General features: G+C 45.9%; 1 protein-coding gene across 2 annotated transcripts in view; it reads right to left on the bottom strand.

Annotated features, from left to right (window-relative positions):
* Nucleotides 1-26537, bottom strand: part of LOC144138251 (protein CIP2A homolog) — a 91087-nt gene that overhangs the window by 4214 nt on the left and 60336 nt on the right. For both annotated transcript variants that reach the window (XM_077670434.1, XM_077670435.1), the window contains exons 13-20: nucleotides 22381-22576; nucleotides 21152-21214; nucleotides 20461-20571; nucleotides 11180-11251; nucleotides 6063-6187; nucleotides 4805-4918; nucleotides 4611-4693; nucleotides 3442-3581 (exon numbers count right to left, since the gene is read on the bottom strand). In XM_077670434.1, coding sequence (XP_077526560.1) covers nucleotides 3442-3581; nucleotides 4611-4693; nucleotides 4805-4918; nucleotides 6063-6187; nucleotides 11180-11251; nucleotides 20461-20571; nucleotides 21152-21214; nucleotides 22381-22576 — 904 coding nt within the window. The remainder of the gene's footprint in view (nucleotides 1-3441; nucleotides 3582-4610; nucleotides 4694-4804; nucleotides 4919-6062; nucleotides 6188-11179; nucleotides 11252-20460; nucleotides 20572-21151; nucleotides 21215-22380; nucleotides 22577-26537) is intronic.

The raw sequence follows: 26537 nt of genomic DNA, 5'->3' as shown, positions 1-26537 counted from the left end.
GCATTGCGAGAACAGGAACACCTGCAAAGTGAAGGGCTTTACCTACAAAAGTTGGGAAGGAAGCTAATACAACCTGCAGTCCCTAAAACTAATACTAATGAATTTTTTAAGCCATAGCGAGAATTTTCTTGTCGGCCTGTCTGAATATGCTTTGATCCTGATTTGTAACAAAGTGATTACATTCAACTCACCACGGTGTTTAGAGTTTTTGGTTACAAGAGACATTGGTTACAGAAGACATGTTTCCCGGATCCCCTGAGTGGCTATTGTAACGAGGTATTACTGTATATACAAACTGAAGTCACATAAAAAATACCTTACACTAAAAAAATTCAGCAGAAGTTGACGTTGCATCTACCTTTTTCTAGTAATGGTTTACGCATGCGCACACTGCCGATCTGCCTTTTGGGGGGTGCCTCGGGTGATATAAGCAAACGTGTGCATCCTCAGATTTCTGCTGGGGCAGCAGCTATTGCTTTCTGGCGCTGCATCTTTTTTTAACACGAAAGTGTTTTATTCCCGGATGCACGAAGATTTCACTGACGTCATATCCGTCACGGAAGTGACGCCTGTACAACAAAGCAAGCGGCCTGTAAAGGGTGCACCCCTGCACAGAGGGTCTTGTTGCGGGAAGCAACCTTTAATACTACAGAGTATGTCATGCTTAGGGTTGTTCGTTTGCAGGTTTTATATTTCATAACGAAAGTGTTTTATGCCGCGATACGCCAAGATTTCACTGACGTCATATCAGTCACGGAAACGACGCCAGTGCACCTTTGCTGAAGCGACCCGCCAGCAGGACGTCGCTCGCCAAGCACACCCACAAGACAGCCGCCGACCCGCAAATCATGCTCAGCTGCAGATTTCGCTGCACATTTCACTTTCGCATTTGACTGATTCCTATCACAGAGGAATCAACCACAGTTTTTTCCCCAATTTTTCAACCAGAAAGCTTGTACAGGGGTTGAAGCAAGCTTGAGCCTTGTGGGGCTGCTCAAGGAGCAGGAATAACACTGTTTTTGGGAAGCATTGGAGCAGTAACAGAGGAGTTTGGGAGCAGCCCTGGAGCACCAAAAGACGAATTTTGGAGCAGGTTTCTATCAAACATCACTTATTTGCAATTTTTCATTTCTGGCAAGCATAAAAAACAAAAATTCAAATGGCTTTTATTCAACATTTAATCAATGCTGAGCAACCTTTTAAGAAAAATATGCCCCCAGAATTAAAGCATCATAGCTGACAAAGAAACAACTGCAGATATAATTGAACAAATTATATCGTACAATAGGAACATTCCTTGAGGTATAACAGCAACATTTTGAACAAAGAAATGTTCCTGTTATTACAACACCATTACAGCCATGAGAACTAGCAAAAAAAAAAACAAAAAAAAACAGAGATGAACCCTGCAACTCAAGGTTATTAACTGGGAAAAGAATTTTGGCTGCTATTAGCTCTATCAAGCCATCACACTTCATCTCACTGAAATTGATAGAGAAAGCTTGCCTCACACAGCGACAGAAAACTTCCCTCTTGTTCCGAGTTGCTTACCGACAGCAAGTGACCCAACCATGTCCAGGCGTAAAAACCTTCCTTTTTAAGTGTGAATACACTTTATAAGCGACCCCAAACCATCCACCGCCGGCGTCGGCGGCGGCGGCGTCCGCAGCGCTCTTTAAAGAAGAAACAGCGTCCGGCGCCAGGTTTCGATCCGAGGACTTTGCGGGCCGCAGCCCGACGCTCTACCGAATAAGCTACGGACGCGACGCTGATATTGTCAGTAACGCGCCTTATATCTTTAACGCATTCAAACTACGTCGTCAGCGGCGTGCGTTGGCGACTCAGCGGCGTTATAGCGGCTTGATAACCATGGTGTACACGTGATACTACAAACCCGATGGAAGAGATGGAAGAGAAGGCGGCGAGGCGGTGGGCTGCGGGGGCCGAGCGCAAGCGCCGCAAGCGGGCCGACAACCGTGCATTCGCACTTTCACATTCTCCCCCTCGGGGAAATGCGGGGGAATTTTTTTTTGTTCACCTTAAAGGGACACTGAAGTGATTTGTAAACAATGCGAGATTACGAGCGCAAATTGTAGTACGGAGTCCCTAGGCCCTGTTTCGACCACTCTGAGCGCGTTTACGCGAATTTATTTAGTAGAATAATCAATTCGAAAATGCTGTCCTCCTCTCTGCACTCTCGCCCATCTTCTGTGGCGTTTTCGTGTGATGTCAGCAGGAGAGGAGCTGGCAATTGGCTGCGCTACTGCACGGCTCGCCGACCTTCCGTGACCGAGTCAGTCGGCCCAACGTTTAGTCCGCTGGCCGCCGATGGGTCGTCGCAATTCGCTCGATCAGTTGAAACTAAGCCACAACACGTTTGTGAATGGAAGAACGTGCCTTTCTTTACTTCGTTAGTTTGTACACTGTATCTAGCTCCAAGTCAAGGTCGCTTCACACAAGCGCTGCACAAGCGCACATGCAACGCTTCGCTGACTGGTATGCCAGTAGGAAAATATAAGGTCTCTTAACGGGGGAGAAGAGTCAGCGAAGTCAATATAGATACTAATGAAATAAAATCAACTGATATTTTTACCGTACAGCGTAAAACTAGGGTGCGGGAAGCACTAGGGTGCGGGAAGCACATGGACGCGGAGGGCGTTCATGCACTGCGTAAGTCTCGGCTAGTGATAGCTACGACTACAAGCCGTCCTCGGAGGCTTATCTTGTGCATTTTACAGCCGACAACATGGCAGAAGCGCGGTACTACGATTACTGGGATATTGAGAATACCCATCCAATGACACCATCGGATGTCAAACATGTTGTTTTACAGAACCGAAACCGAAAGTGTGATTGCTAACCTTGGGCATCGTCCAATCACGGTGCCCCCTCCTCTCAACGTCACAGCTTAGTTGGTGCGGCCGCCGCAAACCGCGCATGGTAGTTTTTCTTCTTTCACGCTTTGTAAAATAATTACCGATTTGTCAACCGGATAAACGATGAAAAGTGTGCTAATTTGAGCCAGTCTATGCAGTGCAAGCAAAAACGGGAGCTTGACAAATTCACTTCAGTGTCCCTTTAATGGGTGCACACTCATAGACTAGTTCAAACTTCCCCCTTCGCATGAACCACGCAGAGGACCAATCGGCATGGGCTTAGAATAACGAGTTGCCAGTACTCTATTTATTCGACTGTAAGGCAGTCACGATTACAAGGCGAGGGTAGTTTGGAGAGCAAAAAAATCCCCCCACACACACACATTCATACATACCATACATACTGAGCTTTGAATATAAGGTGGGGTATGACTGAGACTACAGATTTTCGAAAAAAAAAAAAAAAAAAAACACCTCGCCTTATATTCGTATAAATACGGTAACTGTACAAGAGCAAGACAACTGCGCAGGCTAGCAGGTCACAGGATGGTGAACGTTGCCAGACCTGTTGTTCGAGTGCTGCCTTTTCCTTCTGCAGCAGGACGCCGGCCTCGTGCAGGCTGGACTTCTCAGCCGCCAGGGACTTCACCAGCGTGCTCTTGTCCTCCAGCTTGCCTTGCAGGATGTGCAGGCACTTGGCCTGGTCTGGGAAAGGACAAGCAGAGAGAAAAAAAGAAGGCAACGAGGCCGGTGAGCAAAAAATTAAAGCAGTTCCACTCAACGTGAAAGCTGTTCAGTGCGGAGGAGTGATCCACCAGAGGGACTGTGGCGACCTCTCTTGACTACTTCCAGTATCAGCCTGGCGTTGACATAGAGAGTAGTAAAGAGAGGGCACCGCAGCCACTGAAAAGGCCTATACAGAGCCAATGCTTCGAGTTTTTATTAATTCAGGGTAATTAATGCATTAATTCGTGGTTTCTTATGTTATATTACTGTGTACTTATTTCTGACCCTAGCAACGGCAACCTCCGTGACGACACAGTGCAAAAATCACCCGCAACACTTTCATTACGACGTGTGCCTGTGTGGTGCAATATTGATATCGGCTTCGTCATGCGAGGGACCCAGATTTCATCCCGACCAGGGAAGTGGCGATTTTTTCGAAGCCTCTGTTTCGGTGCGTGACACCCCGTGACAATGGTGACTGGATACTGTAACACCAGATGAGCTACAACGACAAACCAGGCCGCTAAAGTGCTCCGGACTTAAAACGATCGACCAGGCCAAATGAATATGTCTGGAAATGTGAAGAAGAGGGACAGACAAAGAGAAGTTTTATTGATGAACCATGAAGAGGCTAGCCCTCCTGCTAGTGGCAGCAATTTGGAGCTCACACGGTGAATAAAGAAAAGCTGTGAAATGTCGTTTCTCATCCCAACAATCGCTATTTATTAGAAGCTTTGCAACTATCAGACACAATCAAAACGAAATTGACTGCCAACAGTGAAAATGTACAAGCAGTGGCATGTTTACAAGCAAAACATTTTTCATCGCATCTTCGTGCTACTGTATCAATTTCACGCAGCTCCGAGAAGGCAAATTTGATTTAAAAATTTTAAATACCTTAGCACTATTACCAGTCTTTATAAGATATCTTCAAACAAAGATTAAATTATTGACAAAAAGAAACAACGCAATGCTCAAGAACTGCCTGTCTGAAACAATGACCCCAACCTTTCATCTTGGCTTCATGTTCTTTGATGACCTTTTCCTGGTTCTGGTTCGCCAACTCAAGCTCTTCGTTTGTCTTGGTGAGCCTGAAGGAAGAAGATGGGGCACAGTTGGAGGCATTGAGGGGTACCAACTGTGAACCCTAGCAACATGAAAGCATGGGAAGAAGGTGTCAGAGAATCAAAGTGGAAACGTACGCATCGAACTTGAGCTTGAGGGTGTCACCGTGCTTTTGAAGCATGGCGATCATTTCAGCTTGTGACTGGATTTCCTGCTGAGCCGAATCCAAGCTCTTGAGCACCACTTCAAGCCTGCGGAAGAAAAAAAGATGATCGCGAGTGCAAGTTACAACCTTTGTCCAACTAAAGCATGGAAAACGTGGAATTAGGACACACGGTTCATGAGACAAGAAACGCTTTGAAGTGCTAACGAAGCTATGTGGCAATTTTCTGTCTATGCGTTGCCATTTTTTTTGTTACCCCTTTCATGACCGTGCATATCCTCATCGATAGTAAGTTATTGATGAATACAAATTCAAATTTTGGCACACTCCATGCAATTATGGACTGCTAATGCCATCCAAAGGGTAAAAAAGAAAGTATTTTATCAGTTTTGCTTTCGAGTTTCTTTTCTCTGCAGCGGGGGGGTTTTTAAAGCACCTTTGCTGTCAGGCGCACCTGGTTTTGGTTTGTGGCGTCGATGCCACTTGCTGATGCTCCACAGTAATGGCGAATTTTGACACATTCCCATGAAACTGAGCTGTAATCTCTCAATAGCAGCACAGACATGTAAGGTGACTTCGATTCAGCAGACTTCACTACGGATGGCGAAAGTGTGTCAAACTGCCCCGGAGCATCAGCAGGTATCTGCCGGTAGATTTCACTTCCTCCTCGGGCCGTTCTATTGCTGCCGCGCATTGATGTAGACATATCCAGCCTCTTCTAAAGGTCACAGCGCTTATCTGCAGAGTGTTGACTTCGTTCGGGCAAGATCACTTGGTGCCAGCTGCACAGTGGAGCCAAGCCTTATTTTACTGTGTTGAAAAACTGCTTCGCGCGGTGGCATCATAGGCACTAGTGCCTATATTTTTTTATGTATGTAAATAACCTTTGTACTTACAGAGGTCATATTTGCAGTATTATGCTACAATGACCCTGTATTCAGAGTATGGTTCAATTTTTTATGCTTACCCTGTGCAAAGTAGCAATGATGTTCCCATCATTTTCTTCTTTTCGTTACTTTTTCTTGTTTTGATAATTTTTTGATAATATTCATAATAAAGCCATTGTTTGGAATTAATACTGCTGGAAAGCCCTATCCTTCCTCCATCATTTCACACTTTACACTTTAGCATCAATCATTTTCTTTATGTGGCAGGAAAAAAATATTTCTTGGACTACCCAAAAACAACAGATTTTTCCAGGTTCACGAAAGTGTTGCATAAGAGCAGCCCACCTCTTCGCTTTCATGTCGAGGTCGTTGTTCCTCTGTTCCAAGTCCTCGATGTGTCCCTTCATAGCCTTGATCTTGGCTTTCGATGCCTTCAGAGTCTGGACAGTGTCTTCGTTGCGCCTCTCCAGCTGCAGGCAATGGCATTGAATCGCTGAGGTGTGATACAGTTAAACCTCGATATAACGAAGTCGTACTTGCCGGCGAAAATTTCGTTAAATCGAGAATTTCGTAAAATCGAGGTTTCGATTTTACAGTTAATTTAACCAGTTATTGAGGTTTCAAAACCTTGCCCATCGCTCAGAAACAACTGCTATGTAGTTACCTCTCCACTTAAAGCGAAATTTGTACTAAAACTGGCCGCGAAAATTGTGTGAATTAAGAGCCTCAACACTTAGGCAATGGAATTCGGATAGCCGACCGTAGTTCGTGTCGTCGTAAAACCGGCGCTTTTTCCGCAACGCCTCATTAAATATGATAGCAGACTAGGTTTTCACTTTTTCTTTTTTTCATTTCGGTCACTACTAAACGCCGCTGTTAGTCCATTGAACCCGCGTCCGTGCCCCGTGAACTTCACCCCGGCGAGGTGCTGGTTCAAAGTTACGCCTCTTTTCGTCCGTTCAGTAGTAGGCTTGGCCGCGGCGTTGAGGGGTGCGGCGGGCCAACAAGGGTGCTATAAAGCTTTCTAAAGACTTTTTTCATGCACAAAGGCTCTGCAGTATGGGCGCGTGATGCAACCACGACACTCGAGATAAAGCCATGATTGAGAATTGAGCGGAGTACACACAGACCGCTTCACTTTGTGGAGCTGCGCTTACGTGCTCCCGCTAAAGTGGAAAGCTTACATTAAATATCTTCTGGCCAAATTTGATTAAGCAATTACTTGTATGCCCGCTGAGCCCTAAAAAAACGATTTCTCCGCATCGCAGCTGTATAATCAACACGTTTTGACCACGTTCGGAGAGCAATTTATTGCCACCAGCACTCGATGTTCAAGCCGTAGTGAAGAAGTCCGTAAGCAGTGCTTGGCGTTTCTTGACCAGGGTGGGCTTTACGTGACGCTCGTATGCTGACAGCGTTAACAAGGCTTGCTCTTAAACATTCGCGTGCGCCTGCGTGCCTCCGCAGAACGTTGATGGCATCTACCGTCGGTTTCACTGACACTTCTACAGGCTCTTGTTCGGAACACTTTTCTTTCTCTTGGAGTGCTCATGCTGCTTATAAGACTCATCTAATGATGGACGAACAAAATATTACTGTGGTTATCAGCGAGCACAACCTAGAGCAGCAGCACCGTGAGCAAAGACGCGTAGAAAAAAAAAAAAAAAAAACACTTGAAGTAGGCTTCGGCAGCCTAAGCATAGAGGGCGCTGGCGTAGGCAACGATGGAGACGTCAAAATGGTGGCGGCACTATTAAACCGTCCATGACCGCTAGCGGTTTTTGAGCAGCAGCTTTTATCGCTTTTAATTGTTGTCAACCGCATAATTCACCGCTTTTCTTTCATTTTAGCCTTTTATCAGTAAATGTGAGTAATTAATGTTTTCAATGTAGGCTCTGAGAGGCAAAATAAAACGTGCCTCGACCGGAATTTCGTTCTTCCTTTCTCGCCGTGACTTCGTTAAATCGAAAGCACCGCACAAAATTACTTCGTAAAATCGAGATAAAAATGCATGGATTTAGCAAAATTTTGGTAGAAAACTGGAAAAAATTCGTTATATCGCGAATTTCGTTAAATCGAGGTTCGTTATATCGAGGTTCAACTGTAGTTGCCACATGCTGCTGAACACACACTTAAAGGCCAACTGCACTCAAATTTCACCCTGGCTAAATGCCTTCGAAATGTGTAGTAGGTACCATGAGAACTACTGCGACGCGACCGGTAGCTCTGTGCAATGCGTGGTTATTCAGTTTCAGGCACTCAAAATAACGCCCTTGCAGACGACAAAGCACCTGCCGGCATGTCGCGCAAACAGCCATTTAGCGGAAGTGACATGCCAGCCGTCCAGGCCGATCGGCCTGCTTCGCAGCGGGAGAATCCAGGAAACTCGTATTTCGCGCCACCGGTACTCCTGGCCTTCGTGGCTCCGAAGAGGCTTCGTCAACCATGCGGTTCTCTCCTTTTGGAGTGTCGTCGTGACATCATGCCTACGCGGTGTGGCTGGACAAGCGCTCGCTTTTCCTCACGCCTCCCACACCCCCGCACGTGCACACTCACACTCTCCTCCTGGCTGGCCGAGCCGGCCGCGTCGGCCGGTCTGCACAGCTCGCGCCGTCAGGCCAGGCCGTCTGGCCGCTCGCGCCGACGGCTGATAAGTCACTTCCGCCTGCCCGTAATGGCCGCGTTTTGCTCAGTTTCGTTTTCAAAATCGTTTTTGCTCGTCGCTTGCGGCGTAATTACGCACATTTTAGGCGTCATACTTCGTACATCGCGGTCTTTTTAGTCATACTATGCAGGAACAGTGATTTCGCGCGGTCGAAATTTTGAGTGCAGTTGGCCTTTAAGCCCACGGAACTTTTAGAACATTTACCACTGTTGAGGAACAGGCTGCCCCCAGTGACCACATTCAATAAACTCCAATATGGTCTAGTCCAATTATAACAATATCCCACGGAAATTCCTTTGTTATAACCGATAATTGCTGTAGGCGGGTTGACAAAAAAGAAAAAGAAAAACGAAACAGCTCAAAACATTTTATTCGCATGCAAAAAAGGTCGTGCTACTACTAATTTGCAGAAAAGAAGCTATAGCCGGTCAGCTTTGTTCGCTGCACGTGAAGCTGGCGCACATTGTTTTCAACAGCATCTGAGCAAATGGTCTGTGGCAGAAACAGAGTCCCCGAGGGACTGTATCATGCATTGGGCCTCCTCCGAAGACACTACCTGAGTAGGCTGCGCAACCGTGTCCGCAACCGCATTCTCCCAACTCGCTCGTGGAGCAACGAACATTACGGCCAAAAAATGATCAATTCAGTATAAAAACAGTACCCCAGAACAAATAAATGAACATTAAGCATTCCAACCACCTTAGATGACTATTTTTTGAACAACGTTTGTGCAGTAAGTGTCCCCCATTTTCCTACAAATATCTCATCTTTGGCGACTGCATTCCTCACACAGAAAAGCAATCGGAGATGTGTGGTCGTGCTGCCGACCACTGTGCCAGTTCACCCAGCGCAAAATGTGCTTCCCGTCTCGTTGCTTTATGCTGTACGATAAAGGTTTCATTTGATTTTAATTCCTTAGAACCATTAACTTCGCTGACTCTTCTCCCCCCTTCAATTGGCCTTAGATTTTTCTACTAGCATACCAGTCAGCGAAGCATCGCATGTGTGCTTGTATGGAGCTATTTGGACTCACAGCTTGATACAGTCTACAAACTAACAAACTAAAAGCACATTCCCCCAGACACAGAAGTGTCATGGCTTAGTTTCAACTGAGCGAACGAATTGCGATGACCCATTGGCGGCAAGCCGACTAAACACTGGGCCAACTAATTCTGTCAGAGGGTCAGCGAGTCGTGCAGTGTGGCGCAGTCAAGCCAAGTCATGTCATTTTGACGTCATTCCGAATGTCGTAGAAATCGGCAGAAGGGTTGCAGAGAGGACAGTATTTTCGAATTGATTTTTCTACGAGATGAATTTGCGTAAACACACCCAGAATGGTCGAAACATGGCACACTGACTCCGGACTACAATTTGAGCTAGTAATCCAGCAATGTTTACAAATCCCTTCAGGGGCGGTATTCTCATAACTGTCCCTTTTGAAAACATCCCTTTCATCGTGACGTACTTGAAGTTAAGCCCAAGGGCCTTTGATTCAAATACCGTAACTGTTCTTGGAAGTGCATTTTAAAGAACTAAAACCATATTAGAGTATTCTTTATGTGTTCATTTGAAAAGTATTTTGGAAAACAAAACGCGATGAAATTTTTTTTGTTACGACGCTGAAAGTTTTCACCGCAAGGGGAGGAAAGTGCAAAGATGGCAGCTGCAGTCAGCTGTTTTGTTGTGCTAGTGAAGCGTAAACAATGCTGCGGCTACTCAGTTTTTTTCGGTTGGACTCCGTTTTGAGGTTTGTGACAATGCCCGCGCATCAAGAAAACTTCCCGGTTACATATTTTGGCATCGACGCACTTGTGGCAAGCCGACGCGGGCTTTTCCAAGGACCAGGAATGGTGCTTTACGTTGTTGAATTGTATGATGCTCTACGAGTGGAAAAATGTGTAAGAGGGGGGGATTTCCGCTTCTTAACGACTTACCTGTTGCGCGAGACGTCTACGAACGTTAAGCTGGTATGTGTATGCCTAAAGTACCAATAAAAGGTTATAAAATGTCATATGGAGTGCTTGTGTAATTTTGGTCATCTGCTCGACAACTATCAAGCTCGCAGACGATCCTTTATTTCACTGTGCGGTGGCGGCGTATGATGCACAGGCTCACGGAGGGCTGCGACAGCGATATCGCTTGCTCCTCGACGCTGAGCCGCGCACGTCCACTGACCAAGTTTGTCCCAGAGCTCATCGCACAGCCACCGCCCGGTCCTCTTCGAGAGGCGGAAATGCTGGCGGAATGCTTCTAGGGGCATATTGAACGTGTCTAGATTGCTTCTCGACCACTTGTTCCGCCGGCGAGCCACCAATGAGGCGATAATCGGCGCATTCATGACTGCTTCCAAAAACCGTCTGTTTGAAATTCAAATTGCCTGCTCAAAGAAGCCGCGGTCAAACGCAGTAGGTCCGCTGCGCTTGCGTTACGTCACATCCAGTTTGCTTTTAGCCAATCAGGGCTCGCTCAAAAGGGACACTTTTGAAAGGGACAGAACACGAGAATACAACCCCAGTGTCCCTTAATACAAGCGTCACTAGAGTACCACCAACAGATAAATCCCACCACACTTACTACTAAGCCTGTGGCAGGAATGTTCAACAGACCGTTACATGCGTGCTTAGTCCGGAGCAAGAAATACATTTCAACACTGCACTCAAGGTTCGCCGAAGTCTTTTAAAACTAATATTTCAGTACAGACGTGAAGGAGGGTGGATTAGCAACACTGCTCCCTCTGCCATCGTAGAGAGACAGAATACTCCCCCATCGTTAAAAAGAAAAACGTTAGGAAACTTACGGTGTCCATTTTTTCCTGGGAATCCTCGATTCGCCGTTCAGATACCCTCAGAAGACTGCGAAGCTCTTCCACCTGCGAGCAAGGCAAAGCGTTATATCAATTTGAAATGATAACTATCAATTTCAAATTATAACTGTGCAGCTTAACTTGTGTGGTGCTAAGAGCATCTCAAACAGAAAAAATATTAGAGGCACACGAATATTCGAAACATTTGGACGTCGAAGTAAATGTGATATTTGGTTTGGCTTTGGAATGAATAGCACTGTGGCGGTGGTGATGCCTATTAACAGGCGGACCTAGGCTTGCGTGGTATGCTGGAAATTGCTCCTCCGATCAGCACTTTTTCACTGCTAAGCGCGGGAAGTCACCACGAGGCAATGAGACTTGTATGCCTCAAAAGTCAATAGATCAAGCACAAATGTCGTTCCTTGTGATCTAATGGCCTTTAGGAAAATGACATCGACCAAAGAGGCATGCGGAGCGGCTCTCCCTCGAAGTTCTTTAGACAAAGCTGACCCCTGACCCCAAAGCTGACTAAAGCAGTCCATGAAAAATTGTCCGACGTAACTTGTTGAGATAAGGTTCAGCTTATGAAGTTATGCCAATGGTTGCACTAAGTTGGTCTAGGCGCGGAACAGTAAGGATGCCTCTATCCTCTTCATTTCTTTGGTAACACAATGCTGATGTTGTGGTCGCCGAAGAGATCGGAAATGCTCTTCAATGACGGTTTTTAAAATGCACCATTCGTTTGCGGTGTGCAGTAATTCTAACGGACACCAACTTTTGCAGCTTGGATTTCCTGTGGACAGACTTGCCAATGCTCCCTATGCTCTCTCTTCAGCAGCTAAATGAAAACGGCCTCAGCATTCACTTCCAGTGGGTTCCTTCCCATGTAGGAGTGCTTAGAAACGAAAAAGACGTGGACAAGCTGGCCCGTGAAGCGACATCGTGTACTCGTTTTCTGAAAGTGGCTCCAGACGAATAGCATTAATAGTAGAATGTGTCGAATAAATTTTTTTCAAAATAAAGTATTTTAAAATTTCAAAACACAAATGGGCAGTTGTTTTAAAGATCGAGAACATACAAAATTAGGCCTTGAAAACGAGAACTGCCCTACTAAAAAGTGCATGAAAATTGGCCATGCATGAGTTCGTGTCACTGCAAATGTCGTCGAAAGACGATAGCCTTCTGCTGCCCCTGCCAATCTACCGTCTAACCTGCCCACCTCTCACGCCGCCCCCCTTTTGTCTCGGTCCACCCATTGGAGGTTCCCGCAGTTCAGTTTTGCTGTTGGGACACAGTATTCGAGCCACAAGTGCGAAGTCTGGGCAGCAGGCTTATCTGTATTCTGCATGAAACTTCTTTTTCAACACGCTCTTATAATTTGCTCTCGCGAAAATTGAGCCTACATCTACTTTTAATTAAAATAACACTGAAAAAAAAAAAAACACTGGCTATGTGCCGACATTCTTCCTCAAATAAGACATAACATCTTTTTGTCGAACAATCCCGACACATCTGGAGCGTCTTTCTAGATTGATCAGTTTGGCAATGCTTTGCCTATAAACGTCGCACCCAAGAATTAAACTTTTGGCCGGGCGGCTGGATTGAGGGACAGACAGACAATTTTTTGCATTTCATTGGCTGAAGAAAGAATACCGTCCTTGAATATCCTTTTGCAACGAGTTAGAGCTAGTTGGGCACTGGATGCATCGCACCTCGCGTATAATCGACCACGGCAAACACGCACAGACGTTCCCTGTTTGCAGCGACAGGCTTTCCAATAATTCACCGGTGTCACGCAGTTACACGACTGCAGGAAGGCGCTATTGGGGAGTGCCTCCTATCTTCTTGCCCTTGTGTCGACTTCACCCTAATGCTACTCTTTTCCCATTTTGATAACCTGGTTAAACTCAGATGAACACACTCCAGACCAGAAAGCCCCGCTACGTATTGTCAGTCCTCGATTCTTCTTTGACAACCGGTAATGTTCCTTCTATTTCTATATGGGACATAAGAGAACACGAATTTGTCTATCTTTGCACTCCTATAGACACCGAGCTAAAGCTTTCCTGACAAGAAGGTGTTAAGCTCTGCAACTCCCATATCTGGTTTTGGGACTGATGATGATGATGTTAGGTTTTCTTGGCGCAAGGGCATCAAGGCCAAAGAGCGCCAGTACTATGGTGAGGATTATTCAAGTGAGAATATAAAGTACAGAATATATAATAAAAGGTATCTCAGATTTCTGTTGGTGTAGAGGGCCAAGAATTGGTGTAGAGGGCCAAGTAAAAACATTTGACACTATGACAGGCATTTTCTACGTGCACCCCTTGCCCCCGTCTTTGCGGTAGCAATGAGTGGCCCTACCGGGTCCTAGCGTGCGATGGTGGCTCGGCTCACGGGTGATACGACACATACCTTAAAAAATCTACGTCTGAGAGGTACTTAAAAACACGGTTAGTAGAGAAAAGTGGCTCGTCTGATAAAAACAGCAATGGGTGTTGAGGGATCATGCGTGTGTACAATTCTGGAAAATGAAGCTTTCTTTGCGGTTCAAGTAGTTTGCATTCTACCAGTACGTGAATGACTGATAGCGACCCTCCACACCTCAAGCAGCGTGGCTGTTCTGTTCCTTTCAATAGGTACGCATGTGTAGCATGGGTATGGCCTATGCGCAGTCTACAGAGAGTAACCTCTGTGATCCTGTCTCGTTTCTCACAGATCGATCTACCTAACTTGGGTTTTACCATGTGCAATTTGTTTGCTGTTTCCCCATTCCAATCTTCCTGCCATTGGTCTCGCAGCCTCTTACGTACGTACGCTTTAAGATCCTCGTACGGGACGCTTTGAATATCTAGATCACTCCGAAGAGCTGCAGTTACAGCATTCCTGTCTGCTTGCTCATTTCCGGCTATGCCGCAGTGACCTGGGACCCAACAGACAGTGATTTCAAGTTTTTGTTTGTGGGCTGAGCACAGTAGTTTTAGCAATTGATTAAAGACTGGATTTTTTTGTAACTTTCCTGACGCTAAAGCCTGCACAGCACTTTGAGAATCCGTGAATATCACTGACTTTGGGACATTGTTCTCAATAATATATTCTACAGCCAATACAAGGCCGCGTGTTTCAGCAGTGAATATAGATGTGGCTTCAGGCATAGTCTTTGACGTGGAAAAGTTGGGACCATGTGCAGCACATGATACTGCACCAGCTGACTTGGATGCATCTGTGTAGAACTCAGATGCTCTGTACTTGTTCTGCAAAAACAAAAAATGCTGCATAATTAATTCCTTTGGAGCGGTTCTTTTGTCAATCTTCATAAAAGAGAGATCATAAGAGATAGGGCAGAGATCCCATGGAGGGACAAAGTCAGCAAAGCTGGTTTTCTGAGCGTCAGTGAAGGATATTCCCAGGCCTGCGGCCAGTGCCCTCACCGACAGAAGGAATGGCTCAGCCATGGCAGGTCGCTTTTCAAAAAGCTTGATTGCCTGGTTACCTAGAGTGCTGTTCGGGTGTCCGGTCAAGGATGTCACTTTTAGAGCATAATTCAACCCAGTGTACTTCCGCTGTGTTTCAAGAGACCACTGATTGGCTTCCACATACAGGCTTAACACAGGGCTTGTTCGGAAAGCGCCTGTAGCCAGACGAAGGCCAAGATGGTAGACAGGGTCTAACATCTTTAGTGCTGTTCTCGCGGCAGATTGATAAACAAGACACCCGTAGTCGATGCGGGACCTCACAAGGCTATTGAATAAGGCCAATAGGCACTTTGTGTCAGTACCCCAAGACTGGTGTGAAAGGACTTTCAGGATCCTGACTGTATCCAAACATTTAACTTTAAGGCGTTTGAGGTGTGCAATGAATGAAAGTTTGTCATCAAGCACAACCCCAAGGAACTTGTGCTCCTTTTTTACTGCTATGGGTGTTTCATTGAGTTTAATAACAGGATCTGGGCGGATACCACGCTGCCTAGAGAAGACCACACACATGCTTTTTTCTGGGTTAAAACAGAAGCCATTCTCATCTGCCCATTTTGTAAGTTTGTTTGCAGCTAGTTGGATTTGCCTCTCACAAATGGACATATTACATGATTTAAACGCAATGTGCACATCATCAACATATAGCGAGTAGGATATGGAGCGAGGCAGTGCAGTTCCTAAGGAATTCATTTTAACAATAAAAAGGGTGCAGCTGAGCACACCACCCTGCGGCACTCCATTTTCTTGGACGAACATCCTCGAGAGGACATTTCCAACCCTAACCTGAAAGGTGCGCTCCGAAAGGTAATCTTTCAAACTGTTCAGCATGTTTCCACAAACTCCAAGGCGGCGAAGATCGCAAAGAATACCGTAACGCCAGGCTGTGTCGTAAGCTTTCTGGAGGTCAAAGAAAACTGATAAACAATGCTGCTTATGAACAAATGCATCCCTGATGTAGGATTCAATAGCCACTAGGTAGGTGGTCTGCTGTCGATCTACCAGAGCGAAATCCCGCCTGGCGATTGTCTATAATACCATGGTACTCAAGAAAATAGATAAGGCGACGGTTAATCATTTTTTCGAAGACCTTGCATAAGCAACTGGTTAAAGCGACCGGTCTGAAACTAGTTGCAAGTGATGGATCTTTCCCCTCCTTTAGAATCGGCACCACAATAGCTTCTTTCCACACTTTTGGAAATTGCCCTGCACGCCAGATCTTGTTAAACAACAGTAAGAGCGCTTCTAGCGTGTCGTCGTGCAGGTGCTTAATCATGGTGTATGTTATTCGGTCTCGACCTGGTGATGATTTACCACAAGTAGTGAGCGCCACTTTAAGCTCCTGCATAGTGAAGGGGCAATTATACCCTACCTCAGACTGCCGTTTGTCACGTACAATCTTCCGTTCCTCTGCATTCTTGTGTCTCAGGAAGTTATTTGAATAGTGAGCTGAGCTTGATACATACTCAAAATGCTTGCCTAGAGCATTCGCTTGGTCTTGTAAAGTGTCTCCACTTGTGCTGACCAAAGGGTACGTAAGAGTGTTACTTCCTCGGAGTGCTTTAATTCTCCTCCATACTTTCCATGTGTCAGTATATGATCTGATTGATGACACAAAACGATTCCAGCTTTCTTTTTTCGCAATACGCCGAATCCGTCTGCCATTGGCCTTTGCCCGCTTGAAAAGTACCAAATTTTCAGTCGTTGGGCACCTACGCAAGACACCCCATGCCTTATTCTGTTCCTTACGGGCCTGCCTACAATCATCATTCCACCAAGGTTTCGGCTTAGCAACCCTACTAGAAGAAGTCTGGGGGATGGACCTCAGCGCAGCTTCAATTATATGGGTGGTCAGAGTCTCAGCAGCTTCATCAATACCAAGGTTGTCTATAAGTGTATAGTGACACTCAGAGAGCTCTTTGAATTTTTTCCAGTCTGCGGCCTCCTCCTTGAACTTTTGTGGGCATGGAGTGTTGTCTTGTTTGTTGTCTACAAGCTTGAGGCTCACTGGAAAGTGGTCACTTCCGTACAGGTTATTAATGACCTTCCACTGGAGTGCTGGAAACAGAACTGGAGAGGCTATGGCGAGATCTATGCAGGAGTACGTGGCATGTGTTGTGTTATAATATGTTGGGTCTTTCTTGTTAAGTATGCATGCTCCAGATGATAGCAGAAACTTTTCAACGAGGCGTCCTCTAGCATCCGTGCGTGCAGAACCCCAGAGTGGGTGGTGAGCATTACAATCCCCAACTAGCAGATACGGCTCTGGCAGCTGATCAACTAATATTTCAAACTCCATACTGGAGAGCCCGTGGTCTGGAGGTATGTACAGTGAGCATACTGTTACCAGTCTATTAAAGATAATGGCTCGTATGGCTACAGCCTCTAAACTGGTCTGTAGCGGTAAGAACTGGCATGCCACTGATTTTTGCACGATAATCGCAACTCCTCCAGAGGGATGCATGCAGCCATCCCTGTCCTTCCTAAATACAGAGTAGTTCTTTAAGAAGTTAGTTTGGTTCGTCCTCAAGTGTGTCTCCTGGAGACACATAATACTTATTTGGTGTTGTGACAGCAATTCATAGATATCGTCCAAGTTTTTCAGGAGGCCTCTGCAGTTCCATTGGACTACATTATCAGTTACCATCAGCTTATGCTGAACAAGGATTAAGGAAGTGCCATGCTGTCACCCTCCCAGGCTCAAGACACCTTCCCAGGAGCCGTGACCCTAGGTGTCTTTTGCTTTGAACGGTCGAGTGACGTGCCGCGCCCTATCGGCGTACCACGCAACGGAGGGCTTGGCGTTGTGTCCATGGCTTCTTGGGAAGCCTCGTCAGCAGGGCTAGGCTGGCTGGTTGCGGCAGCCTGCCTCTCAGCAGGGACCGGCAGTGCAGTGCCAGCAAGGGGCCTAGCGTTGGCATCAAGGGGTGCTGGGGCAGCCCTTGACGCTTCTTTTGTGGCATGTGCAGTGGCCTTAGCCACCGGCACTGAAGGGGCTTGGGGTGTCCCTTGGGGCCTCACTGGGAGGGTTCCAAGGGGAACTCGAACCGAGTGTAGCGCCGCCCCCCGTCGCGCTACATCGGCAAAGCTAGTGTGTGTCAGGAACAGTCTCTGTCGTGCTTCCCTAAAGGTAATGTTTTCCTTATACTTCAGAGCAATTATTTCTTTTTCTTTCTTCCATTGCGGGCACAAGCGCGAGTACGCGGCGTGCTCTCCCATGCAGTTTACACAGTGGAGTGGAGCTTCACAGGTGTCAGACGAGTGGTCGGGGAGGCTACACTTTGGACATGCTGCCTTGCCTCGGCAGCTCAGTGAACCATGGCCAAATCTTTGGCATTTATAGCAGCGACGGGGGTTTGGAATATACAAACGCACAGGGATTTTAACGTAGCCTGCCTCGACAGACTCGGGCAGTACACTGGTCGAGAATGTGAGGATTACATGCTTGGTCGGAATTTCCTTCCCATCTCTACGTATCTTGATTCGTTGAACATTCACAACATTCTGGCCCTCGAACCCTTCCAGGAGTTCTTGCTCAGACAAGTTCAGAAAGTCTTCATCAGAGATAACACCTCTGGTAGTGTTCATGGATCGGTGGGGACTGATGCTCACAGGATTGTCGCCAACAGTGGTTATTTTCGTCAACTTGGCACACTGAGCTGCATCTTGTACTTCTAGGAGAAGGTCACCGCTTCCCAGCTTGCTTACTTTATAACCGCCGCCTAGCTCATTCGTTAGAACTTTGGCTACCAAGAATGGTGACAGACGTCTCATTGACAAGCCTTCTTTTTCACAGTGCATGACGTGAAACTTTAGGAAATTTTCTGACTTTTTAGGAGTGAAAAACTGCTGGACTGCTTCGTTGCGTCCCCGTTTTGGAGGACGATCATGGGATGCAGAAAATCTTGTTGCCATAACAAGTGAGATCAATTCAGCAGCTATGCTGGCCGCCCACCACCGAGCCCAACCTGGGAACGCGCTAGATGCGCGTTAGCCATACATAGCTGCTATAACCCTGTTTAAGTCCTCAAGGTTGATTCCTTACCCAGGGTTAACCCTCGCTGCCTGGAAATGTGTGGAAATGAGGAAAAGAAGAGATGACAGGATAGGGGTAGAAAAGAAGACAGGAAGGTGAAAGAGCTGAGAGGGAGGCAGGAAAAGGCGACTGGCTGGTTCCCCCCGGGCGGGTCAGACCGGGGGCACCGTCTGCGAGAAGCAGGGGCCAAAGTGGTGTGTTGCCTCTACCGGGGGGCCATGAAGGTCCAAAACAACCCCGGCTTTGGCTCAGCCACCAGGATTCCCTTTTCCCCGGACACGGCTCAGCCACGCACAGCCGGGGCGTGGGTGGGTCCAACCCACATGTGCTCGGGTCCGTGGTGTTGCAAGTCACCAAGTGCCTATGGCAGTAGGCACCCCTGCGGAGCTCGGGACCGTGGTGGCGCTACTCACCAAAACACCTTGAGTACACAAGGTGCCCCCTGCGGGGTGGTTTTGGGACTGAGCATGTTTGTTAACACACACTTGCACCAATTTTGGTCTCAACCCTTTTCATATTTTAGAAATAGATGCTCTCTGCTGAAGATTCTAGTAAGTGCCCGCAGAGACAATCACAGCACAAATTCTTTTTAAAAATAAGATTTACGGACAGTTAGTACTTAGAAAGTTCCATGACCAAATGCAAAGTTTGGCTTAAGAATAAGGCTAATTTTTCATGCCGTGTGCTGCCCTATACACCGAGTTGCCTTCCTAAAATTGATGTAAACATCTATGTAACTGCTATTTACATTTATTTTTAAAAGACATGTGCTCATTCTGGTTGTCAGAATATATACCAATTATTACACTAATACCGAAACATTTGTGGTTGAGGTCACCACGAGAGGAAAGTTGACCCCATATAAAATGTAGTAGCATAAATAAAACTAAAGGCAGCAGAAAGCTATTCTACATTTGCTTTATGCCATAGAAAAATTTTGGCAAATCTTCTAACCGAGCCATTTATTTGTCTAACCCTATAGTTAGTGGAGCATGCTTGAAAAGTAGTATATGTCCGTTCTCTTGCTGAAAATGGCTCAATATTCCTTTCAATTTGAAAATATTTGCTTCGATTCACAGCTATTTCAAGAAAATCCTTATTCACATCATATTAGCTTCGGAACCAAAAATAACTACTTGCACACCACAAAAAATATACATGTGTAAGCGGAAGATAACAAAGCCCTTACAATTTAACTAGTAATAACAGCCGTTTTTGTGTTAGTGCCAGTGAATGTGGTGCCTCTTTTTCAATACCACAACACAAGTGGTTGCTACTAGCTAATGGAAACGATGTTTTTTTGTACAAAATCTGCGTGGTATTAACACAAGTGCACCATAGCAAGAGACCTTCACAGCTTTAACTATTACAACGAGGCAAAAATATAACTACTCGAAAGCTTAATAAGGAACTGCGTACAGTTTAGTTCAGAAAATAATACAGCATAAGCTGTATGGCCAAACTTCCTCTACTGCAGCAAAAAGTGGAGTGCTCATTGTTGAGCTTCTACAGTGTAATGTTTTTCGAGCAGCCGCTAAAAGCGCAACAGCAGAATTTGCTTAAACAAACATTTCCCTGAAATCATTTACGGAGAAAACTAACATGACTTCCACGACACAGAATCCCACCAGAGTTTGGTGGTGTCACTCGAGCATTCACAAACAGTACATCTAATGGTGTCCTAAAAAGTGACAGAAAAAAAGAAAATGCTTGCACATTTCTGGACAGCAACATTGTAAACGAGGGTAGGACAAAGAAAGCCAGACCTCAGCTTCATTCTTGGCCTCGATGCAGGTGTACTTGGTGACTAGACGATCAGCCTGTTGCAGGGCGGCTGTTTTCGTCTCGAGCAGCGCCAACAGCTCCTCCTCCCGCGCCTTCAAAGACAGGGCGAAGAAAGATGACTTGTTAAGACAGGTTTCCCTCGAAGCAGCCCAGAAGACAAAGCACAAGTTAAGACAGGTTTCCCTTAAAGTGGTCCCGAAGACAAAGCTCAACTTTCGTTCCTTAAAAAAACTGTGTTGTCCTGATAACAATGGAAACTCTATGGAAAATTTCAAACAAATAAAGGAGGTGTTGAAGAAAACACACAAAGAACTTGCAACTTGCCAACCACTCTGGTGATTTCTCAGACTTTTTTCTAGGTTTTTTTTTTTTTGAGATGCTCGAATACTTGAAAATTCAGCTTGAATGAAAACCAGAGGACTCAGGAAGGAGACACAAACACAACAGACAGAGGGCCTAGTCGATATGAACCAACTCGCCCAAACCCAACCAGCTAAAATACTCTCACTTTGAACGAAATATTGAAAAAAAAGTAAGCTTGGGTCATTTAAGGAGTGGGGAAACAAAAGAGGGAGAGAAAAAAAAAGCCTGCAGTAATGCAGGCAACCAAAATGCTGCAAATGTCCCATACCAAAGCAGACAAAACGGAGAGAAAAAGGCTGAGAAACCCACCTTGAGCTTGAGTATCTTGGTTTCATACACTGCCAAAATCTCAGACTGCTTCAGCTCACCCATCTGCAAAGCAAGGTTGAGGGGGTGGATCCACACACCACGTCCACATTTGATCAAGGAGCGAAAGTCCGTCAGAGGTTTCCATCCCGTGGACTCTGTGGTAGACAATCAATGCAGCATAACACATGAGCTCCTTCACTTCAAAGCTATGAAAATGACCTGGAGGTGCAGTCTCAGTTGAATAGGCAAAATACAGCGGATCCCCGATAATATGACCTCCAAAGAGACCGCACGAAAGCATCGTATGACCGGGGTGTCATATGAGCGGGGTACTGGTAAATGCTGGCCTAGTAGACTGTCTCAACCGACAGGCGGGCTAAAAACTTATTTAAACTACTATACTCAGTGCATCCTCATGTAATTTCTGAACCCCAAACTAAAATCTAAAGTTTCTAAAAATAAAACGCCTACAAATAAAGCCACAGTCGTTCGTTGTAACCGAGTGTTCGCTATAACTGCGGCTGTTGTAAGTGGGCTTGGCGGCATTAGTAAAGGAGCCCTGAAGAGAAAATACAACTTTGTTTAATTTGAAAGAACTAGGATTCAGTATCTCACTCAGCTCCATTACAACCACAAAAGATGTTTTTTTAACGAAAAAAAAAAAAGCAAGAAGTATTTAAAAACTTTCAAATTTTGCGCCACAGTGACGTGTTGTGAGGCAGAATGACGTCATACGGGCCAACAATAAAACACAATTTTCAGTGCGTTGACTGCACGTTAGCATTCAAGTGATGTGGTCGAATGGAACTAGAGGCCCCATTACAGACGTCCAGTCATGTTTCGTCGCAACAGGTCAGTTAGGCGGCCCCCAATCGCACAAACATGGTTCCGTGACGTCATAGAAAGATTCCGGGAAATTGGCTAGGGGGTCGCGACTGCTTCACACGTTTTCTTCAATATCTCCGTTATTTGTTCGAAGATTGCGATGATATTGGTATCATTGTTATCGGGACTAAGGAGTCTTTCTAATAAACCCAACTTGTATTTTGTCTTCATGGCTCTTTGAAGCCACAACGACCATCGCCGTCCCCGGAAACAAAACGGTACCGGCCGGAACCCCATCACCACCATGACTCTAGGCAAAATTATCAAAGATTCTGAAGCCAGCTAAAAAAAGGCCCCTCTCGATTAAAACTGAGCAAATAAAGTCAAAGCAAGGTGGCACAAACGTCAAAGCTCTGCTCCAGCTTGCGCGATATCCTCTCGATGCTGTTTTCGACCGAGAGACGCCGGTTATGGTTGCTGCAGTAGCGGTTGCAGTGCTGAGTGGCCGCAGAAGGGCCGGGCACCGCTGGCCGTTCACGCCTCTCGGGTGATTCCAGGGCTTTCCGCTTCCGGTTGACCGAGATAAGAGACTGCACAAACCTGCATGTGACACACAAAAAGATGACTGTGATTGTAGGGTTTAACACGTCGACGCTACACAAGCGATGAGGCGCGCCGTAGTGGAGGGCTCCGTATTACCGTATTTACTAGGGATGGGCGAATATAGATTTTCAGGTTCGAAGCAAATTCGAAGCGAATAGTGATTTGGTCGAATAATTTCGAATCGAATTGTTCGAATAGTACACATTGCAAATCAACAAAGACAAATGAGCAACTTGTGACCTGACTAATGTACACATTTTTTTCTAATAATTAGAACTCACGTAGGCACAGCATTGTGTAAAACTATTACCAGTTGAACATTTATTGCAAAATCTTACACACAGCTTTCATTTGCTGTATTCACAAGTTTTCATGAAGAAATGCCTGTTGCGCCACATACTCTAGGTGCAGCAGTTTCCGCCGGCTGCTCATTCACAAGTTTAAGGGGGGACGCGGCTTTCAACTTCGGAAAAATGACCAAAACATCGTTTTTTTGAAACCCACATATTCGGCTTCTATGTTTCCTATTCTGTGCGTCTGCAAAGTTTTTACGCTGAAAAGCGTCGCAAAGTGGCATAAAAAAATACTTTTGTCAGGCGCGGTGACAAACTATCAGCGCAAAAGGGCGAAAAAACGGCAATTTTCGGAGCGCTCTATCTCCGCAACGGTGACACCGGGCGCGGCCATTTTGATATGGTTAGATCGGCCGAGCGATCGTCTTTCCCGTTCCGCTCGTCTCTTTTATCTTCGTTCATTCACAAACGCACAAACGGCAGAAAAGAAACGACGCACAATCGAAGCTAGATATAGATGCTGAAGCGCTATTGGTCCTCCGGTCGGGGCGCAGAACACCGACCCTCCTGATTGGATGTCGCGGGCGCAACGCAAGATGGCGGCCGCCTGAGCTGCGTAGCGAGCGGATTGAGTTCATTTTCGCCGCTTCGCTCAGCCGAGTTTCTGTTCAATCTGTGGTATTCAACACGGACGTTATCGCGATGGGAATGCCAGAGATAACGAGCCAGATTACGGGAAGATGTGTGGCTCGAAAGGCGGAGGTCATCGAACGCTTCGTGGTGCGCGTGACTCTACCGTCGCCAGACCCCGGAGGGTGACGCGGTGTGCGCGCTTGCGATAGCGGTTCGTGAAGTGAACTTTTAGTCGGATTTGCGATGTTTACACGCTTGGTTATTGCTGTGTTTTGACTGTGGGCTCGCTAGCCTTGAGAAAGAAACGGTCGACGCGTTAAACGCTGCGGCGCGCACGGCATAGCCGACGCGCATTGGAGCATCACATGACTGGGCAACCGGTTACGATTGAACGCCAGTAGTTGTAATTAATGCCTGCGACGTTAGTTTTAATCTTAAAAGCGACCTGACCAGCCATATCAGGTATAATCAAAGCTCGATATGTCGCGGTAAGCGTGCGCTGCGATGCGCGCGAGCCATATCGCCTTTCTTGCGCAACGTTTCCCGTGCACTAATTTTCATGCAAACAGGTTTGAGTTAGTAATATAGGAATAAAAATATGCTCTCTGCGTTAAAAATGTACGTTACTGTGGCAGCATTTAACAGTGATTTTTTTAGGGAAATTATTGATACCATTGCTCAGGGCATACTAGCTGTGCTGCGAGAAATATTGGATGCCTTGAATGTCAAAAGTAGTAAAAAAAAAATATGCTCTTGCATTGAAGTTGGGAGTTATGCAGAATACTCTACCAAGCTTCAAAGTAGCTCATTTTCAACCTTGTGGTATGCAAACTTTTGGCAATGAACACCTGCACTATGAGTACTAAGTTGCTGTGCCAGGCAAGATAAAACATGAAAAAAAAGCCAAAAATGTTCAAATTTAAGTTAAAAAAATGCTTAACTTGTTGCCATGGTGACAACACTGCAAAAGGAGGTTGTCCAGTGCGATACAGCCAACCAATTAACCTACTTTGCATTGAAAGCCCATTGAAACCCATCTCCCCTCCATTTGGTTTGCAAAGGGGGGTATGTACTCTTCACGGAGGAGCTGAAAATGATGTTTTCTGGAAAGAGAAAGGCTGAAAAGGCACTCCAATTTCAAGGCAAGGCCTTCCAGAAGCCCCATGTTCAAAAGGACATGAAAGGCTACAACCGTGACGACTTTTGATATGTGAAACCTATGTTGCAACTTCGGAAGCCGTTTTCTCAAAACAGTTTTTTTTTGCCACCTGTGTCGCTTGTCCCAGGGATTTCTTCGTGACCGCTGGGTCTATTTTGATTCCGTTTCTTGCATTACATTCCTTGATGAACTGTTCAGGTCGTGACACTTTTAGTTTTCCAGATTTGTTTTTTGTGATTTTTTTATTCAAATAATCGTTCACAGTTGACATGCCTGTTGCACATTAACCTCTAAAAAAATGAAAACTAAAAAACACTGTGTTGTAAAAAAAAAATTCTAAAACTGTCACGACCTCGTCCATTCATTTGGGAATGCAAAGCACTTCGAACAAGTTTTCTATCGTGTTTTATAAGCCGCTCAAGCTCGGTACAAGCGGAACAGAAAGAAAATTTCATACATAAAAAAGTTATCAAAATATTAACTTCAAATTTTTATGGTGTTAGAAGCATTTCCAGTTGCTGTGCCAATTTTCATCAAAATCCACAAAGAAATAAAAAAGTTGATTTTGAAAGCCACGTGCCCCCTTAAGCGCCGCCTAGAAACTCGCAGAGTTAAGCGCCGCCTAGAAGCTACGCTAAAAAAAGAAGTATTGTAGCCACTAGTATCCTCGGCCGTAGCCAAGCAAAGCGCAAGTGGCTGGCCGCCATTTTGAATAGGCTCGCTTAGTGCGGCGTATTGCCGCGCTGTGCGAGCCTATTCAAAATGGCGGCATGCCTATTCAAAATGGTGGTATGCCTATTCAAAATGGCGGCCTGTACAAGACTGCTGGCTTGGTGCCGCTATGTTCGGAGCGGTGTCGTTTCAGTGCCGCCTTTTTTTTTTTTTAACTTAAGTGTGCTGGCGGCCGAGAGCTTCGTCGATCCTCTAGGCAAGGCAGCAACTTGGCAGTGCCGGCACTGATAATAGAAATGTCCGCGTCGGTGGGTCATGAGCCAAGCCAGGGGTAACTCTCGGAAAGCTTGACCGAAAAGCTTGGCTTTTAGCTGCCTATTCGGGAGCATCGAATAATTCGAAAATATCGAATACCTGCATTGGGATCGAAGCGAATAACGAATAGAGAGCTATTCGATCGAATATTCGACAATACCGAATATTCGCCCATCCCTAGTATTTACACGATTGTAGGTCGACCCTTTTTTTTTTTCAAGTTTGACGATTAAATGTTGGGGGGGTCGACTTAGAATCGAAATCGAACTATGTGCCGCTTGTAATGGCAAGATAAATCATAAATCAGGGGTGCTACGAGTTGAGGAAAGCGTAACACCCCCGTTTCTATGGTTATGGTCGAAGTGTGGTGTTTACCATTGCATACATTCTGGTGTCAATAAAAAAGTGATGCTGACTTTAAAAGTTGGCGTTCCCGATCTGTGCCCTATGTCCACCGTACCTTGAGCGGCTAACCTTCCACCACCGCGTTTGGAAGTGTACTGAACAACGCGATATGATTGTGCCTACGTCAGCGCCGTGCATTGATTCAAGGGATTCAATGATACTATTTTTTTTTATTAGAGACGAACAAAACGCTCCGTGAATGTGAGTAACGTACTCACGAATCAAAGGAAATGGCGAGCGGCCGCTTCCGTCAGCTGCCATGTTTGTTTTGACATCGCGCGGCAGTGGCCGCTGCCAGTAGCTTCGATGGTTGTCATCTCGCAGCGAATGTGTTCTCATGACTAGGAATAAAATTTCCCGCTCAACCCACAGTGCATGGTTATTCCGCATGCTTATACAAACATTTCTTCTTTAAAATCTACTGCGCGCACCACGTGTACGGCTCTTGTGGGAGCACCGATCATTGATGGAAGAGCCACCG

This window comes from Haemaphysalis longicornis, unplaced genomic scaffold, assembly GCF_048455015.1.
Source record: "Haemaphysalis longicornis isolate Haplotype H1 unplaced genomic scaffold, Haemaphysalis longicornis Haplotype H1 scaffold_5, whole genome shotgun sequence".
Classification (NCBI taxonomy): Eukaryota; Metazoa; Arthropoda; class Arachnida; order Ixodida; family Ixodidae; genus Haemaphysalis; species Haemaphysalis longicornis.
The sequence above is the reverse complement of the archived record's forward strand: the minus strand, read 5'-3'. Positions and strand labels throughout refer to the sequence as shown.